Genomic DNA, 18,971 nt, shown 5'->3' on the forward strand with positions numbered 1-18,971 from the left:
GCCTCATCTGTCCCGCCCTTTCTCCCTGTCCTTAGCCCTCTTTCTTTCCGCCCTGTTCCCACCCAGCCCCTCTTGACAATCAAACTCGTGGGTGCTGAGTTTTCCCTTATTTCTGTGTTGTGTTACAGAAATAAGCAGACACATATTTTATTATCTCCCCTTCTTTATTACACAGAAGGCAGTACACAGTCTCTTGCACTTGGCTTTTTCACTGAGCACGGTGTTCTGGAATTTCCTCCATAGTGGTTCCTGCAGACCTGTTCTGGAGCTCCCTGCACAGTAGTCCTTAGAGACCATGCTCCTCTTTCTGCAGTTGAAGTGCTGCATTGTGTGGATACGCCCAAGTTTATTCCGTATTATTTTCCTACCTACCCGGATGTGTCTCTAATGATTTGTAACATAGTTGCAAAACATGTTTCATTTGGAAACAATGTTGCCATGAAGGACCTTGTGCCCACCTGTTTTTAAATTGCCCTACTTGTGTCTTCAGGGTGGATTTCTAAGAGCAGCAAGGGTCAATGTGTCTGTCCTGCCACTGCTGATTGCCTTCCAAAAGAGCAGACTCACTTTTCTCTCAGCTGTAAGGCACTAGAGTCTCTGCTGCCTCCGTGTGCCGTTATCTGATAGTCTGATAGGGGAAATGTTCCTGGTTTGTAGTCTTAATTTGCATTTGCTGATTAAGTTATGTAGTTTTCATGTATGTAAGGGAGAGTTCAGTGTATTTTTGGTGAATTTTCTGTTTGCCCATTTCTCTCTCACTTTGTTGTTTTTCTTCAGATTAGGAATAGTAGCCCTTTGTCTATAATATATACACTGAAAATAATTTTCTCCCAATTTTTCAGGTTTCTTCTGCCTTTGTTTATGGCATTTTGATGCAAATATTTTTAAATGATACAGGCAAACTTAGCATTTACTAAATGCATTTGGATTTTGAGTTATAATTAGTAAGCTTTTCCTACATGTAGAATATTGAGCAGTTCATTCATGTTTTATTTACCACTTACAAGATTTCATGTACTTTCATTCAAATCAGGGATACCTTTGAGGCCTATCCCTGTGTATACTAGGAGGTATAGATCTAACTTATTTTTTTCTTGATGGCTACCCTGTGGTCCCAGCATCATTTATTAAAGTGTCTGTACTTGTATCCATATTTGAGAGGATGCCGTTATCACACACTAAACTTCCTATGTTCTTGAACTTACTTATGAACTTTGTTCTATTCCATCGGGCTGTTTTCCTGTTCATGTACCAGTGCCATTAAATACAACTTGATCTCATGCAAAGTAGCTCTCACAGGTGGTTGGCAGCTTTCTGCTGAGTTGAACGTGAGATCACCACCCATCACTGACTCTCGCTGCTCAGGACTCTCCATTTGACTATTTTCACTCAACATGAGTGCATAATTTGTAGACCCTCTAGAGTCATTACTGGCTATTTCCAGAGAGAATATAGCCATACTGACCAAGTGGACTTCAGCGTTCTGGCCCTCATTTCTGAGTTGCTCACAGGCCTGGGAACCTCTAGGCAGCCTGGTAATGGTTCTTGTCTTCTTTTCTTTCTTTTCCCTCCTTCAGTGATAGAGGGTCGAGGGGTCGCAGACAGCATTCCGAGATTCTCCTCCACGCCGCCTTACCTGCCTGTGAGCTACCGTATCCTCAGAGCAGAGAGCTCCTTCTTCTTGAAGGAGGCCAGCCAGGACCCGCTGGGCAATGCCAGCCTGCAGTCCCGGGTGGAGTCCTTCTTCATGTACAAAGCCAAGCAGCCCCCGGTGCTGAACGCCAGCTGCGGGCCTTACTCTGCAGAGAAGGTTGTGCCTCTGGACTTCATGTCGACCTCAAATTTGTTAGGCCCAACCAATAAGTTTACTTTCGGCTGGAAACTGAAGGCCCACGTCCTGCGGGAGAAGATCTACCCCAGCCGGCCCAAGGTGCAGATCCTCTTCCACATCGTGGGCAGAGACTGGGACGACCACAGGGCCACGGAGAGGCTGCCCTGCCTGCGGGTCTTCGCCTTCCGGGAGACGCGGGAGGTGAGGGGCGGCTGCCGGCTGGGCGGGGACCTGGGGCTGTGCGTGGCCGAGCTGGAGCTCCCGGCCGGCTGGTTCAGCCCCCCGACGGCGGTGGGCCGGCGGAAGCCCCTGGAGCAGCCCGCGGGGAGCCCCGTGGAGCTCTACTACGCCGTGCAGCAGGGGGCCGAGCGCGGGGACTGCGTCGGGGGCGACGTCAGGAAGGGCAATGCCATTCGCCCAGGGAAGGGCGGCCTGCAGGAGGCCACCTCGCAGCTGCAGAGGATCGGAACCGTGGGCCTGTACCGCACCCAGGACAGCGCCCAGCTCCGCGAGCTGCGTCTGGACACCAGCGTGGTCATCTGGCTGCCCTCCCGGCCTGTCAAGCAGGGAGACGTGGTCACTGCCTATGTCACTCTCTCCAGCAACTCTACCGTGGATCACTTCGTCCTGAGGTAGGTGCCATGTCGAGGGTGAGGTCACACTCCATGCCTGGGACAGGTGTTCAGGAAGAGAGCTCTGCTTTCTTTAGGGACCCTTCCACCCCAAGGTGGAAGCTGAGTCTCGCCCCTGCCCACGGGCACTCGATGGCTCTTCCTGCACAGTGTCCCATGGGATAGATGGAGGGGACAGGGCGTAAAGGTATCCTGCGGGAGCAGGGGGGTAACTGGCCTCCGGGCCTTGAGCTTACTCCAGGTGGAGAGGGATCTGAGTGTTTTCTCGGGTTTGGCTTTGCCTGTAGGTGTGCTGATCTGCGGAGGCAGGCCGTGTGTCGAGCAGGCACTGGGGCTGTGATCCTGGCTTGCCTGTGCAGGGGCCCAGCTCGGGGTGATGCTCATGGCTCTGGATTTGGTGGGGTTCCGAATTACTGGGGAGGGGCCTGGGAAGCCTCTGTTCCCAGAGAGCTTAGCAGCACTTCAAGGAACACATCCAGCAGAAAACTGGGCACAAGGTGCTCTGAGCACAGACCAGGACTCCTGAACTAAAACAAGCACAGGGCAGCCGGGGCGTTTGCCCGTTGCTGGTTCAGCCCACCAGACTGCACTCTGCTGGGGCCTCACTCAGGGTGAGGAACGCTTGCCTCCGGGGTGACCAACGCGGAGGAGAAGCCACATAGCAGATCCTCAGATTCAGAGGGGAATTTCAGTCGGGACAAATGTATTTGTTTGAGACTTGTTTTAAAAATGAAGACTAACCAAAAAGATTTTCTTTTTTCTCTGACACTTAAGGAAGACTTGGGTTATACTGAAGCTGTGTTTTGATCCTTTTTAGAATAAAATAATCACTTGTCAAATGAGTCATTTGGGAAAAGATTTGCCAAACAGAATGATGGCAGGGGATGAACTTCAGTTCCTTTTCCTTTGGTAATATGTCTGCACGGGTGCTTCTTGTCAAAGTTCTGCTTGTTGGCATAAGTAGCATTCAAAGCTTTCAGTCAGCTCACAGGCCCTTCAGAGTCAAATGAGAGTTTTCTGAAGTCTGCCTTGTCACTGCCCTGTGACTTTTCATTTTTCTCCTTTATCTATCCATTCATCCCTCTGTCTGTTGATCTAGCTATCTATCCATTCAGTCATCCCTCTATCCATCTATCTGTCCATTCATTCATCCCTTTATCCATTCATCTATCCATCCATCCATTCATCTATCCATTTGTCTATCTATCCATTCATCTATCACCTCTCTATCTATTCATCTATCCATCTATCCATCCACTTATCATCTCTCTATCATCTGTCATCTGTCTATCATCTATCTATCCATTCATCTATCACCTGTCTCTTCATTCATCTATCCATCTATCTATCCATCCACCTGTCATCTCTCTATCATCTATCATCTGTCTATCATCTATCTATCTATCTATCCATTCATCTATCACCTATCTATCCATCCACCTATCATCTCTCTATCATCTGTCTATCATCCGTTTATCTATCTATCTATCTATCTATCTATCTATCTATCTATCTATCTATCTGTTTGTGGTGCTAGAGTGGGAACCCTGGCCTTGCACGTGCTCTACCTCTGAGCCTCAGCCATTTCCTGCTGTGTTGGTTTTGTGGATCCTCGTTTGCCAGTGTTTCTGGATGTGATGGAAGGTCTCTTGCAACATCTTTTCAGAGGCAGTATGGAATCAAACGCCTCTTTCGGGATTTAAGGGCTCACCATACAGGAGATGCCTGTCACTTGCATGTAAACCTCCCATGTTCAGTGAGGGGCCCGCCACAGCGTGGAGGTCTGGCCATCAGTGCACTGGAGACTTCCTGAAGATGTCACGACCTTGTGACTGTGGGCCAGGCTGCCCAATGTTGGGTTTGCCTGCTCAGCCTTGGGTGGGGAGGGATGCCCACCTGGCAGCCTGAGTTTAACTTAGAGTAACTCTCCCTTCTTGGGTCTCAGATGGCACAAGGGTAAATGAAGTGCCTCCAGACCCAGCTCTGGAACCTGAAGACAGGCCATGGGGAGCAAGGCACTGCTAAGGAGTGGTGACCCCATGGGTCAGCTGGTGTCCTTGCACCGTCTTCAGGGAGTGTAGACTCTGGTGACCAGGATGACCGCGAGTGGGGCCACCTGCATCCTTGGGTCAGCAGAAGGAAGGGACTGTTGTTCGTATTCGTCACCACAAAGTCGGGCTTGGTGGTGGAGAATACCAGCCTACAGCTGGTGGGTCTCAGTCCTGGGCCTATTTCTTCCACTGACAGTCGTGTGACTTGGCAAGTTGCCAACCTCCCCATGCCTCTGTTTCTTCATCTTAAAAATGGATCGAGCTCCAGGGCCACCTGGCAGAGCCTTGTGACAGTTCGATGGGCTAGTATTTGCTTCTGAGTGCTTATAACAGTGTCTGGCACATAAAAATGTGGAATATGATTCTCCATCGAAGTTTGGATGAGCATGGGGTCTTATTTTAGCTGCCCAGGACACGTGCTTTGCCCTCCAGGCTGTGTCCACTCCCAGTGCCCCAGAGCCTTTCTGTGACAGGAGCTTACAGAGCTCAGAGGGTAACGATGTGGGGGACCCGGGACCTGGTCACACTGCGGGTGCTGCCACGTGTCAGGGTAACGATGTGGGGGACCCGGGACCTGGTCACACTGCGGGTCCTGCCCCATGTCCTCAAGTGCAGCTGCCATGGTCCTCCCTCCGGATCTTTCCATCCACAGCCAGGGTCCTTGGGAGAGAGGTCGGCCTCACCCGTCCAACTCGCGGCAGATGTTATGAGTCCTGACCCTGAACTTGAAGCCAAGTCCCCAAATGCTACCAAGCAGTTTGCTCATTTGAAACTCCAAGCACACAAGGCCCCCAAACACGTGTGCAGATAAAAGGGTTTGAGTCTCAGGCAGGTGGGAACTCCGTGGTGTTGGAAGACCCGTCTCAAGGTATCTGTTCTCATTCTGAAAATGGCCTCTCACTACTAAAAAAATGGACTTCATGGACGGTATAGACTTTTTAAGGTCTGGCTTAATTGAACAGCACAAACGGTCCTTCTGAGGTTTGTCAAACGGAATCTCGCTCTCCGTGAGTCCCTTCCTCGTCTGCCTCCCTCCATCTCTCCTCCCGTCCCTCGCCTCCTCTCTGCCTAACTCCCTCAGTCTGCCAACATGCCAGAAGGTTCGTTTATATTTATTTTTTCCATTTTTAAAAATTATAAGCTTGTAAGAAATTGCAAACCTGATGCAGCGCCTTCCCATATACCTTCTCCTAGTTTTCTCTAAGGAGGAAACCACAGAACCATAGCTTGTTCAAGACTTGAAAATAGGCATTGACAACATTATTGACCACACAGCAGTTGGTATTTGGATCAGAATTTAAGTGTTTTTCGTTGTTCGTTTTGGTTTTGGTTTTGGTTTTGGTACTGTGGTGCTTACCACTAAGCTAAGTTGCCCAGGCTGGCCTAGAACTTGCCATCCTCCTAGCTCAGCCTCCAGCGTCTCTAGGGTTGCAGGAGAATTGAACTTTTGAGGTGCTGGGAATATTTTCAAAGAGGAGGAGATTCAGTTGGGAAAGACAGTCCCTAGGAACAACTGCCCAATTTTCTTCAAGCATCCATTAGGAAAGAGGTGCCCACTCTGCTCCCGCTGTGGGTTAGGGGTACAGAGAATTCCTCCTGTGCAGACACCTCCCTGCGTTCCCTGCATGTCAGGGGTTTCTGCATCATCAACAGGATGAGCAAGTGCCCATCTGTGTGAGCACATGGGCTGAGAAGTACCCACACCAGGCGGGCCTCATCCCCACAGCCTGGAGACCTGCGGCTCCTTCCGAGTCTTACATGTGTCCAGATATCAACAGGTCTTTGGGGGAACTAGCTGCCTTAGCTAGACAGGGTCTCAGAAGCCTCCAGAAGCTTAGCATCTGGCCAGGGGAAGGAACTCAGCCCTGAAGGAAACTGGCTTTGTGGAGGGCAGTCCCTCCAGCTGGGTGGATAGGCTCTGGACCTCAGTGTGCCGAGAGCTGCGGACTCCAGGGGTGCGCGATGCAGGATGCCGGTCACCACGAGGCAGATCAGTGTCCCCATGCTCCTGCAGTTGACTCTACGGGGAGGGGTCTTGCCCTCCACCCCCTTCACACTTGGAGAGCAGCCACTGTGTCTCACTTTTATAGTGGAGCAAAGGCGGGTCGGTCTCCCAGCCCCGCCCTGTCCGGTTGGAGCTTTCCAGTGTGGCTCCGTTTCCACTGTTTGTGTTCCCAGGTGCTTTCTTTCCCTGAAGAGGCTTCCCATCTTCACTGTGGATGTGATGTTCCTCTCCCTTGGATGAATCTTTATTTGGTTAATATTTATTGGTCCCATTCGCCAGGCACGCATGCCCACCAGTCGAGGGAACCACAAAGCTCTCTACCTGTGTGGGTCTTGTGCTCTCATGAAGTAAGATGAACATAATCAAAATAAGGAAGTAAGGCCACATGTAGTAATAAGTGGGGAGAATCATGAGCTGCGGAAGATGACGGAGCCTGCTGAGCTTGTGATCTAGATAAGGCTGCAGCCAAGGCAGGTTTTGCTAGAAAGCTGGCATGAGGACCAAGCATGGTCTTGGGGAGCAACAGGTGCAAAGGCCCTGAGGCAGCTTGCTTATGGGTAAAATAGAATGGAAGGAGGTGCAGGTGGGCTCAGGGGAGGGCTGGGATCCAGGTCACTCAGTTTCACAGACCCTTGGAAGGACTTGCCTTTTCTGAGTGAGATGCGGACTGCTGGAAGGTTTTGTTAGTTAGTCATGATCCAACTTTATTTTTCTGAGGTGTGGTCTCACTCTGTTGCCCGGCCTGGCCCAGCTCACAGTCTCCAGGCTCAGACTCCTAAGCAGCTGGGACACAGGCATGTGCCCCTACACCCAGCCACGCACCGTGTACTGCAGTGGTCTTGGGAATGGATGTTCCTTGGAGCAGTCTAGCAACTGCAGAGGGTGGGGAGCGTGCAGAACCCAAGGAAGCGAGAGCTGCAAGGGACGGCAGCCAGGACAGCGTGGTGCAGGAGACCCGGGTCAGAGGGTCGCCTGCCGGGGAGCAGGAACGCTGGCCTTCCTGGGGAACATGTTTCCTCTTGATTAAAATGTGTTTTGATGCTTAAAATCGTCGTTTTAGAGGAAACTCTAAAGCCAGCAGGTCATCTGAGACGATTCACACAGACCTGGCCTCACAGTGAAGTTGGTAGGAGGCCCGCTGGGCCCGGGAAATGCCTCTGCTCCTCTCGGTGAGCGCAGAGGTGGCTGGAAACCCGAGTATCCACCTGCCTCCACCTGGAGACGCGGGAGGCATCCTGGGTCCTTCCTATGGGGAGCTCACAGGGGTGCCAAGCACGGGGAGACCCTGGCCGTCTCCCAGCTGCAGGACTGAGACTCTCTTTAGCACCCTGTGCACAATGGCGTCACCGACAAAGCCAGAAGTTCAGGTGGTCTGGAATTCTTGGAAATTTCATTGGACCAATAATGTCTACGAAACTTGGCAGAAGTCACGGCTGCTGAATTCTCTGACAAACACTGCTCTCCCTGGGGGAAAGCAGCAGCCTGGATCTTGTCTGCAACTTCATGGATCAAATTAAAAGGCAACCCTTGCTTTCTGAGGCCTGAGACTCTTAAGTCAAGGTGTGGAAGAGGGCACCTCTGTCCCTCGCTACGATTTACGTTGGAAGCCTGATTTAGAACATACAGTAGCGCAATCGCTGGCTGAAGTGAGAAGGCACGTGTTTTACAAATGCCGCGAGATCGTTGGTGGGTGGGGTGAGTCCCTTGTCCGTCCCCAGCCCTCAACCTGTGGCTTAGGCAAGATGCGTCCTCATTTATTGAATGAATCCAAAATCGAAGACCTGAAGACAAATCTGCGTCATAAACGGTCCTTTTCTGATGTTTTCTCTCATAACTGACTGAGTCTCCTTGAAGTGAAGACTGAGGTTCCTCAGCCAGCAGGCTTTACTCGACATTCCACAGCTGTCACGATACGTGGACAATTAAGGTCATGGGTGTGAAGCCGCCCTTCGCCGTTGCTGAGTGCTGGGGTGCCCCCGCAGACCTTGGAAGGCCGAGGCAGGGACTCCTTCCATACGCTGCGCCCCAAAGTCCAGTTTCAGACCGTGTGCAGCCTCACCCCTCGAGGGTGGCAGTGTCAGTTTGACTCAAGGGCAGTTCCTGGGCAGCACAGTGGACCTTGCCCTGCAGGTGGTGCAGAGGAGACCGGGGGCCACTAGACCTCTGCCTTGAACCTCAGGAAAGGAAAAGGACACCAAGGGAGACAGAGGTATGCTCCTTCCTGCTCTCTGCGCTACAGTGAGCCTGCTAGTTGGGACATGTCCCTTATAGAGAGGGAGGGGCTTGGTGTTCCACTGGTAACCCATCCCCGGCTCCCCATTAGGGAGGCAAAGGGAGTCCTAAGGAATCTTCCCCGGGTGGGAGATCACGCTGGGCTGCGAACATGAACTTGCACACGGTGAACAGACACACCTCCACGTCTCAACCTAATGAAGAAGGACGGTCAGCACTAGGACTGGACTGCCCATGGCAGCCTGGGCAACATTGGCTTTGAAGGCCGGAAGACTTTGTCCTGGGCTTGTCCTGTGCACAAAAGGGTCTCTCTACCCTCCAGACCCTGGAATCCCCTCCAACTCTGCTCCACTCTGACAGTCAGAACATCTGCAGATGTTGCAGAAGTTCTCTGGGGACAAGACCACCCCTGTGGGCGTCACGCGTCCACAGCCTTGGTGTGCAGAGCTCAGGCCTGTGGCTGGTCTGTGAGCTGCCGGTGGAAGGTGGGGCGAGGTGGTTGGCGCCTCTGCAGCACTTTGAGTAAAGGCTGTTGGGAATCTTTCCTCGGCTCCTCCTCTAAACAGCAACCATGTGGCTCCTTCAAGGTGTTCTGACCCCAGCTTCAGATCTGGGCACAAAGGAAATGCCTCCTTAGGAGCCAGAATTCAAGGCAGACCGTGCCTGTTCATACCTACCTCGCCAGCCCCTGGACAGCGTGGGGCCGTGAGAGATGCACAGACATGTTTATGGACCAGGTTCGACTCTGAGTCTGAAGACCCACCTCAGGGCTCTTGCCTGAGGGACCTTCTGCCAGGTGGCATGGGCTCACTGCACCTGCCTGTGTCTCTGCTTGCGGGTGACCTGCTCTTCTGACTTCCCTGCCCACCTGTGGGAGAAGCAGGACTCCTTCCCCCTTCAGGTATGGCTTCACGGTCTCCCCCACGCCATCCCATGCACGCCAGGCTCCCTCCTCCCGGTGGAGGCGCCAAGGCTGTGGATCCACAGGACAGTGCCACACCCCAGCATGGAGCATGGCTGGGGCACGGCAGCACCAAACAGTGATGCTCCCATGAATAAGTGGGTCCGTGTCCCCACCCCTGGTCCGTGTCCCAGAGGCAGACGAGACGCACGGCAGCTCGTCTCAGAGCCCAGGTATTTCTGGGTTTCTCTAGACCTCAGCTGATTTTCTCAGGTCCTGTCCCTCTAAGGTAGGTGCCAGCTGGGCACAGTCAACACTGCACCAGGGGAAACGTCCCACAAGTCTCTCTCTCCCTTCTGCTCGTGCTTCTGGGTCTTCTGAAGCTTCTCAGGAACAGCAGAACAGAGAGCAGTGTGCGGCTTCTCTGCTCTGCTGGACGGACGTCTTGTTGCAGGGCTGGTAATGGGGCCTTCGGGACCTCAACCCTAAGAGCTGTGAAGTGAGGAGGCGTCTTCCCTGAGGAGCGGGCAGCGGAGGCTGGGCCGTGCAGAGCACCAGTCCTTGGCAGCCTGGCCTGGTGGAGGCAGGGCCCCGAGAGGGGAGCAGCACACAGCCATGGGGTGCCCAGCGCCTGCGCCTGTCTTTCCAACTCCTGGAAGAGGGGCCTCCTGGTCCTTTCCTCCTGGCCTCGCCAGGCTGGTGGTGAAGCGGCAGCCACTGTGATCACTATCTAAGGTCCTCCCACCACGCCAGCACAATGTCCCGGTGCTTAACGGCCGAGACCTGCTCCCAGCGAGTTCTAATAAATAACTAAATAAGATTCCAGCCGTGATATGTCCCCAGCGTGTTCCAATAAATAAATAAGGAGGACAGGTGTGGGGAGACATGTTTAGAGATGGCCAGAGGTGACGTTTTGTGTGGGAACACTGAGACGAGCTGATGTTCCCAAGCTGGACAAGGTTTTTAGGTGGATTTGTTCCTAAAATTTAGCTGTGTGACCAGGGAATCCCGTGGGGTTCCCAGGCTGCCCGCCACCTCCTTGCAGAGGACTTTGTGAGGTTGGCCCACTGCAGACACACTTGGTTCCCCGCCTGCCCAGGGCAAGGGGGCAGTCGCAGGGTCCCGCTGGCTGGCGAGAGGGGGTCCTCACAACCACACCACGCACACAAAGGTGTGTCGCAGCATTATGCACTAGAGCCACAGGGATGCCACCCGCGGCCATCACCTGATCCATCGATAGCTACAGAGGGCTGGTGCGTCAAGGGGAAGGCGATTCAGGTGCAAAAGGAATGGAGGACCTGGGGAAGGTGACATGGGGTGACAGAAGCCACTCCAAGAAGGCCTCGTGTGGCCCGATCTGCTCGTGAGGCACCTGGAATGGCAGATCAGTAGACACAGGAGGTAGACCAGTAGTCACCAGGACCCAGGGCTGGGCCGGGAAGTGGGGAGTGGCTGCTGATGGCCTAGGAGCTTCTTTCTGGGGTGCTAAGGATGTCCCCAACCAGCTGGTGGTGCGGTGGTGCTCATTCTCTAGTGCACTCCGTGGCACTAAGCCCCACACTTCAGTGCACATGGCACCATGGAGACTAGGGAGCTGAAGGGCAGGGGCCACGGCCAGCAGGAGCCACTTAGCAACTACCAGCCACTGTCCATGTGCAGGGCTGTCGGACCACGGCACCCAGACTCTGGTTTTAAAGAGAAGCTGAAAGTGCGGGCTGCCAGGTGCGTCCTTTCCTTTGTAAGTGTGGACATCAGAATCCTTCCCGGCTGCCTCGGGTGGGCCCGCCCATCGCCGGCTACCAGACATTCTCCTGCCGCAGCGGAAGTACGTCTCAGTTCCTGCCGCTGCCACAAGAAACGACTCCCAACTTGGTGGCTTGAAGCCACAGAACATCCTTTCCTCAGGGTTCTGGAAATCTGAAGTTGAAAACCAAGGTGCTGTCCAGGCCGTACTCCCCCCAAAGCCTCCGGGGAAGAGTCCTTGCTGCTTCCAGCTTCTGAGCCGCCGGTGAGCCTCTACATTCCTTGGCTGCTGGTTGCACTTTGAATATCCACCTCTATGCCCATACGTGCCTGTGCCCCAGACACCCCCGGCCTTCCTCATGTAAGGACAGCAGTCACAGGGTTGAGGGCCCACTCTACTCCAAAAGGGCAGCCTCTGGAGATCCTCAACTAATTACAGAGGTCCTGTTTGCAAATAGGTCACGTTCTGAGGCCCCACCTGGGTGTGGGGCAGGAGGGCAGTGCCCAACACTGCAGAGAAGATGCACCCCTGATGCCTTTGCAGCCTTCACAGCTTCTTGGGGCTTTTCTGAAAGCTGCGTGCCCTTGGCAGGACTGCAGCAGGCCACAGGGGCACCTGAGCCTCCGCCCAGCCTGAGCCTGGACGTTCACTCTCAGGCCCACTCCTCTAGATACCAAGCGGGGCCTGTGTCTGTGCTGTTATAATTTAGCTTCAGCCCGTCCGTTTTGCTCAGGTCCTCTAATGTCTGAAGATGTGAAGACCCTGCAAAGCCGTTTTCCAGAGAGCAGCCTCACCCCACATGATTGCCAGTCCTTCATTTCCACCTGGCAACAGCCTGCGGAGCACAGGATGGTCTGGCCTCTTCCCAGACTCGTCATTAGGAGGAAGAGACCCTAAAACCCAATCCAGTTTGCATTGATGACAAATTTGGAGCAAATTGAGAAATTTCTGGAGACTCATTTTCCCATGCCAGGCCTCAAACCCATTTCCCCTGCTGCAGGCCACCAAGGAAGCACCCTGCCCTCTCCCCAGCCGGTCATTTTAAATGTGTTCTTCTGGAACAGAGGAAAGAAACAATTTTCCTTCTGCTGGGGAAGAAGTGAAGAAATAAGGTTCCCTGCTCAGGCCCCGTCGCTCCCCGGCTCCCCACACCATGTCTGGGTTGCCAGGCAGCCGCCGTGCTGCCGTGCGAAACGTTGAACGTGAAGTTGACTCGGGCTCTGTGAGGAGACGAGGCAGCCCTCCCGACCCTTTGTTTCACGTTCCGTGACCGCTGAGAGTCGCTTCCATCTCCAGGGCCCCAGGCCGCAGCCTCCCCCGGGGCTCCCAGTTTAACGTTGTCTGAGTGGACCTGCGCCCCGGTCTCTCTGTCAGGGCGTTTTCGGAGAGGGGAGTGTCCCAGGAGAGTAATGACTGCAGAAGGAGCGTGCCACGTGCCAGGCCCTGGTGCAGCTCTGCATGGATGGCACTTCCTGTGTGTGACATGGCGTTGCTCCTCCAGGGCTCCTAGATATGGGGTAGCCGGACTCTCCGGGTCTTGAAACCCCAGTTATTAGCCGAGCCGGACTTTTGGTGAAAGACAGAAAGCACTTCTGTGTGGGGAGCAGGCACGGGCACCCCTTAGTTGAAGCTCGGCCCTTGCAGCTCCCTGCTGGGTCAGCTTCCTAGTGACACCGACCCTGGTGCGTCTACATACTAGTTCTCAGTTCCCCCAGGGTCCGTCGGGCTCCAGTCTGCTTCTAGAGGCACCATGAACTTGTTTTGGAAGGGCCTGGACGTGGAGACCTCATGGAGGCAGGAGGGGGACGTGGTGTCAGAGAGAACGGGGACGGCTGTGGATCTCCGCCGCAGGGGCCATGCCCTGTCTGGCTCGTCACTGCCCCAGGGCTGAATTCCTTTTGCTGGCCCCTCTTCTCTCCAGGATGGGGCTGTGTCTCAAGCCTGACTCTGCTCTCTGAGTGTCCCTCACCAGGACCGTCCTCCTCTGCCTTGTTCCCTGGAGACCCTCAGCTAGGACGGCCCAGAATGCTGGCACCTGGGGTGACCGCTGCTTCATGGGAAATGCTCCTCAGGACAGAGTGCAGGGAGATGGGGACCCTGTCTCACCTTTCCCTGCAACAGCCACACCTGTCACTGCGAGTCACTTGCTTCTCTGAGGCATTTTTCAGAGAGACCTTTAAAACTAGAATTCACTCTAAGATAAAGGAATGTGTGGGCCTCCCCTCTGCTCCTGCCCGGGGCAGCCAGGATGGGACCCGTGGGTCCTGAGAGGCACAGCCGGCTTCCAGGGCCTGGGGCTGCACAGCTCTTCCAAGCTCCCAGGCAATTGGTGCCATGCTGCCCGAGTCACTCTCTCCGATGCACCTGCCAGCCTCCAGCAGCTGCTGTACGGATGCCGAGGCAGGCTCTGAGCATTGGTTCCAACTTAAACCAACCTCAACCAAAAGGTGGGGCTGGGAGGATAGCTCAGAAGTCGAGCCCTTGCCACCCAGACTGCAAAACAAACTCGCACACAAAAAAAGTCCTCTTAAACTGAAAAGGAGGTTTCCCCGAGACTGACAGGCCAGGGGATTCAGGTGCCCGCATCTGAGGCTTGACCGACGCCCCAGGCTCTGATGTCCCCTTCGCTCACCTCCTTTTTGCACATATTACCATTCTCTCGCCAGCTCTGCCTGGTGATGCCTGTGGCCATGCTGAGATTAAGTAGACGTCTCTTCTGTAATAAGTTCAATAAATGTCCTGTAATTGAGTTGCCTTGGCCTGGTTGGGGCCACCTACCCACATCTAATCCGTTTATTGTTACTAGCAAATGTAAGCATGCTCATTCACCAGGCTCCTCTTAGAGCTGGACATGAAGTCCAGCCACCGCTAGCAGGAGGAAGACGTGTGCACCAGGCAGCAAAGAGCCGTGACATCCTTCCACTCAGCTGCAGTGCAGCAGATGCAGATGGTCAAGTTCAAAGCCAGCACCACAGGTTCCCAACTGGAACCACAACTGGTTCCTGAGCTGCTCTGTGCTCGCTTTCTGTATGCAGAGAACAGCTCCCACTTACAGGGATATTGTGAGACTTAAGTGGAATTTAACCCGCGTTTGCCACACTTTAAACATTCATAAGTATCAACTTTTTTATTTCCACTTTTTATTATTATGCACATTTTCCTCAAAGTCATAGTGGCTGCACTGGCCTCGCTTCTGACTGAAAACTTGAGGGGGCCTGGGAGCCTGCTAGCTGATGACCTCCAGTCGCTGCAGCAGGGACAGTCTCTGGGAGGAGGGAAGACACTGCTTTTGTTGAGGTCAGTGGAGGATCTCAACCAGGGAGGAGTAGTTTTCTCGCACTTTCGCAGGGATCTTTAACAACACCTGTAGCAACTTTGGTTGTCTAACTTGGAAAGAAGTTCTTACTGGCTTCCAGTGGGTAGAGGCCACGGATGAGGGACAGTGGCCTACAATGCACAAGACAGCCTGCTTGCCACCCCAAAAAAGAATATTCCAACCCCAAATGCCAATTAACAATTCTGAGACAGAAAATCTCTGAAGGGAACAAAGGACTGATAACCAGGTAGGTTCCTACAGCCCTGGGTCATGACCTCTTTCTTCTCAGTCTCACACAAGAGTCTCGGTGAGTCACAGATGCACCTTATGCATGTGACCAGAGCCGTCGGGGACGTACAAGACAGCTCTGCTCAGTGTGCAAGAGGCTGTGTTTCTTTGAAATGTTCTTCCCAGATGCTGGCTGCAGATAATGGCCATGTGTCATGGAAATCAAGGCTAATTTCATGTTTACCAAAGAACAAGGACCACATCTGGTTTGTCTAAACTTTATAATAAGCATGTCTTAATGTCCCTACTTTAAAAGGAAAAGAACAACAAGGTCTGTGATAAATCAGAGAGGAACATGCAAAGATGGAGCCCCTTTCTTGACATATCTTTGGCAGAGAGGGGGTCACATGTCCGTTGACTTCATTTCGTTAACTGTTAATGAATCCCTCCTGGACCAGGTGCTCTGCCACATGCCTGGCCCTCACACTTGACGGACCAGTGTTGGTGTTTCTCAGATGGACGAGTCCAGGACTGAATCCAGCCAGCAGAGCCCATCATGCCGCTGTGAATTCCTAGTGGGGTGAGAAGAATCAAATGTAGAAGCGGCATTAAAACAGACAGAGGCCAATAGAGATATGAAAAAGTGTCCGGCATCTCCAGTAATCAGGACCATGCCAATCAAAGCTACACTACGATTTCATGTACTCCAGTCAGAATGGCAATTATCAAGAACACAGGTAATAGCAAACAAGGAGGATGTGGGGGTAAAGGTACGCTCATGTTGTTGGTGGGACTGCAAATTAGCACAACCACTCTGGAAAGCAGTTTGGAGATGCCTCAAAAAGCTAGGGATGGAATCACCATATACCCAGCTACCCTAAAGCTACACTCTTTGGTATTTTCTCAAAAGAATTAAAATCAATCTACTGTAGTGATATAGCCACATCGGTGTTTATGAGGGCATGGTTCATAAGAGCTGAGTTATGGAACCAGCCTAAGTGTCCATCAACAGATGAACGAATAAAGAAAATGTGGTGTATACAATGGAGTTTCACTCAGCCATAAAGGATGGAATTATGGAATTTACTAGTAAATGGATGCAACTAGAGAACATCCTGCTGAGTAAAAAAAACCCAGACTCAGAAAGTCAAAGGGCGGATGTTTTCTCTCTTATGTTGAAGCTAGGGTCAAATAAGGGGAATAAGGTGGAGGAGGGGAGGGGATCAGATATCAAAAAGATCTAGGGAGGATCAGTAGGGTGGAGGGAGGGAGGAGGGGCGGGGAAGGGGAGGAAATATGGGATGAATTTAACAAAATCACACTGTGTGCACATATAAGTGTACCAAAGGGAGTCTCACCTTTATGTGTGTGTAGAAATCACCCATCAAAAAATAAATGAGGGAGTGAAAGGAAGATCTGTAGGGAAGGAGAATGGGGGAGGGAAGAGAGGAGGGAAGGGTGGGAGAGAGAGTAGGGACTGGAACCAGGTGCCCTGCAGGTTTGCCTTTGTCCAAAGGAACCCAACACTGTGTATGACCAAAGTGCTCTAATTTGAAAAGGGGGAGGGTTCCATTCTTGCTCAGCTGAGCTGGTGGCTGCAGGGTGTGGAGACAGGGGGCCTTTTCCTCAGCAGATACATGGGCTGTCAATCTCTAAAGGGTCAAAGACCGTTTCCTCCCACGGAACCCCATTCCCAGTAAGTGTGCTATGGACATGCAGCCTGCCTTTCGTGGGGGATGTTTGAATACAATAAATGCTGTTTCCACCACACTAGGCTTCTTGGTACACTGCGATTTTCCCCAGGATTCCAGCCAGATCGCCAGCAGGTTTTACTGATTAGGAGTGGGTATTGGCACAAATGGTGACCGAGGGCCTTTTTTTTTTTTTTTGGTACTGGGGATTGAACCTAGGGCCTTGTGCTTACGAGGCAAGCTCTCTACCAACTGAACCATCTCCCTAGCCCCTGGAACTCTTCTTGAGGTGAAGTGAAATGGAGGTGGTCCTGCAGGGCCCCATGGCCAGCAGAGCAGTTGGGTCTGGTATGTGGCCTGGCTCTTGCTTGGTTTGCAAACACAAGCAGAGCTGCCCTGGAGCCCCTTTCTGTGAATGCATGTGTTAAACAAGAAAAGATTTTCATAAAAAAATAAGTTAAAAAAAAATGGAACCCAAGCCCAACCAGCTCAAAGTAGCCAACAAACTTAGGATTCTGTGACAGGACTTTCCCAGCGAACACACCAAATCAGGCCAGGGTGTAACAGCAGCCCACAAGCTGCCCTCAGAAACCCCTCCCTAGTGTCCCTTGGGCAGTACTCCCCAGCCACTTCTGGTTTGGAGTGTGCTGTTTATGGTTCATAGTTTGCTCAAATAGACTTTTTAAGATCTTGTTTTCCTACTGACCTGTTAAATATCTTTAATTTTTTTAATTAAGGCCAACAAATAGAAAATTGTTATCAGGTTTGTTCTTAGTCTAAGAAATCTGAGTTTTCCCAGAGAGTGAAATGAGAAAGAATTTAGGATCAGACCTCAAAGGAGTTGAGAGTTGAGGGACCCAGAAAGGCCGCCCGAGCTCTGAGATAAACCCTGAAAAGTCGGAGCATCCGCGAGGAGGGAAACGGATCTCTCCTCTCGGTCTCTCATAACACACGAGGAGCAAAAAGTGTCTCAGAGGTCTCCTGTGCCTGGCACGGCAGGAACGGGCGGTGGAGCGGGGGTGGCGGTGAGACCCGAGGATGAGAAGGCCCGTCCCCACCCAGTCCCCACGTGTCTGCGCAGATAAGCGGGCACAGAAGCACCTGAAAGGGAAAGCTGGCTTTGGATCTGAATGAAGTAGACATCAGTGGGCGGCCTGCCGGGCGCCTGTGGGCTGGGAAGGGCTCCTTTAAGATCTGTGTCCTGGGAAAGCAACTCAGAGGCAGGTAGGTGGCACCTGACTCAATGTCACGCTTGGATGCCCCACTCGCCCGCTGCCCTGGGGCTGGGTGGCTTTCTGCTGCAGTCACTGGTGCTCAAGCGGCAGGACCTTAAACCAGTGGCTCTGGAACTGAAGTGGGCGCCAGCAGCCCTGGAGGGCGCGTGAAAGTGAAAATGGCCACAGCCACCCAGGGTTTCTGGCTCAGGACCGGGCGAGGGATCTATCCTCCTAATAAGATCCTGGTTATCATAGGTGGAGCTGTGCCCACCCCCAGATCCACGTTAACATCCAGAACATGACATCACTCAGGCGTGACTTTATCACGACACCCTGGTGCCGCTCCTGCTGGCCCAGGGACCCGGCTTTGAGAACCACTGACTCACCAGCACAGCAGCCGTTTACTGGACAGGGAGCCGCAGAATGAGCCAGAGTGGCACAGCACCGGTGCCTTCCCATCATGCTCCATGGCCGCCCTTACCCATGATGCCCCAGGGCCCACAAGATGGCACCGTCCCCATGAGGATGACCTCCCCAGCTGCAAGCGGTCCAGGCAGGAAGCGGGAGACAAAGGTGGAAAGGAAGGTGTCTCCGATCCAGCTCTGCCTCTGCAGGGAGAGGCGCCTCGCCCGCAGGTCTGGCCGCAGGCTTCCCTTGCCTCGCGCTGGCTGTGCTGGGCCCTCTGGGTGCCCTGAGACCGTCTCCGTCAGGGGCAAAGGGACACTGTGCCACCGTGAGCCCTTCCTTCCATTTGCACAATGTCGATCTCGGCTCTTGGTCACTCCGAGGAGACCTCGGTTTTGACAGCCTCCGCAGACGCTCAGCGAGGACAGCCTCCGCCTCTCCGTCTGCTCCGGGCCCTTTTCTTCGGCCTCCTTTAAGCTCAGCATGTTATGCAGTATCTCTGAATTTTTCTTTTTTGAATTTCAAATAGTGTCTTTTTTTTTATGAGAAAAACACTGATATTTGTGCCCCGTGAAAAAATGGAGTAACAGGACCCCGCGCCGGCACTTTTTTTGATCCTCCTCGTCGAGTGGCTTTCCCCAAACGCAGGGGTGGAAGTCATCTTCGGAGAGCGAACAGTCCGCCGATCCTGCGAGCGCCTTTAGACCCCGTGACCACA

The 18,971-nt window shown here is 53.0% G+C and overlaps 1 protein-coding gene across 1 annotated transcript in view; it reads left to right on the forward strand.

Annotated features, from left to right (window-relative positions):
* The window catches only part of TMEM132C (transmembrane protein 132C), a 272,078-nt gene that overhangs the window by 94,268 nt on the left and 158,839 nt on the right, over positions 1 to 18,971 (forward strand). The window contains exon 2 of the mRNA XM_079152481.1: positions 1,578 to 2,463. Coding sequence (XP_079008607.1) covers positions 1,578 to 2,463 — 886 coding nt within the window. The remainder of the gene's footprint in view (positions 1 to 1,577; positions 2,464 to 18,971) is intronic.

Source organism: Sciurus vulgaris (assembly GCF_902686455.1).
Source record: "Sciurus vulgaris genome assembly, chromosome: 8".
Classification (NCBI taxonomy): Eukaryota; Metazoa; Chordata; class Mammalia; order Rodentia; family Sciuridae; genus Sciurus; species Sciurus vulgaris.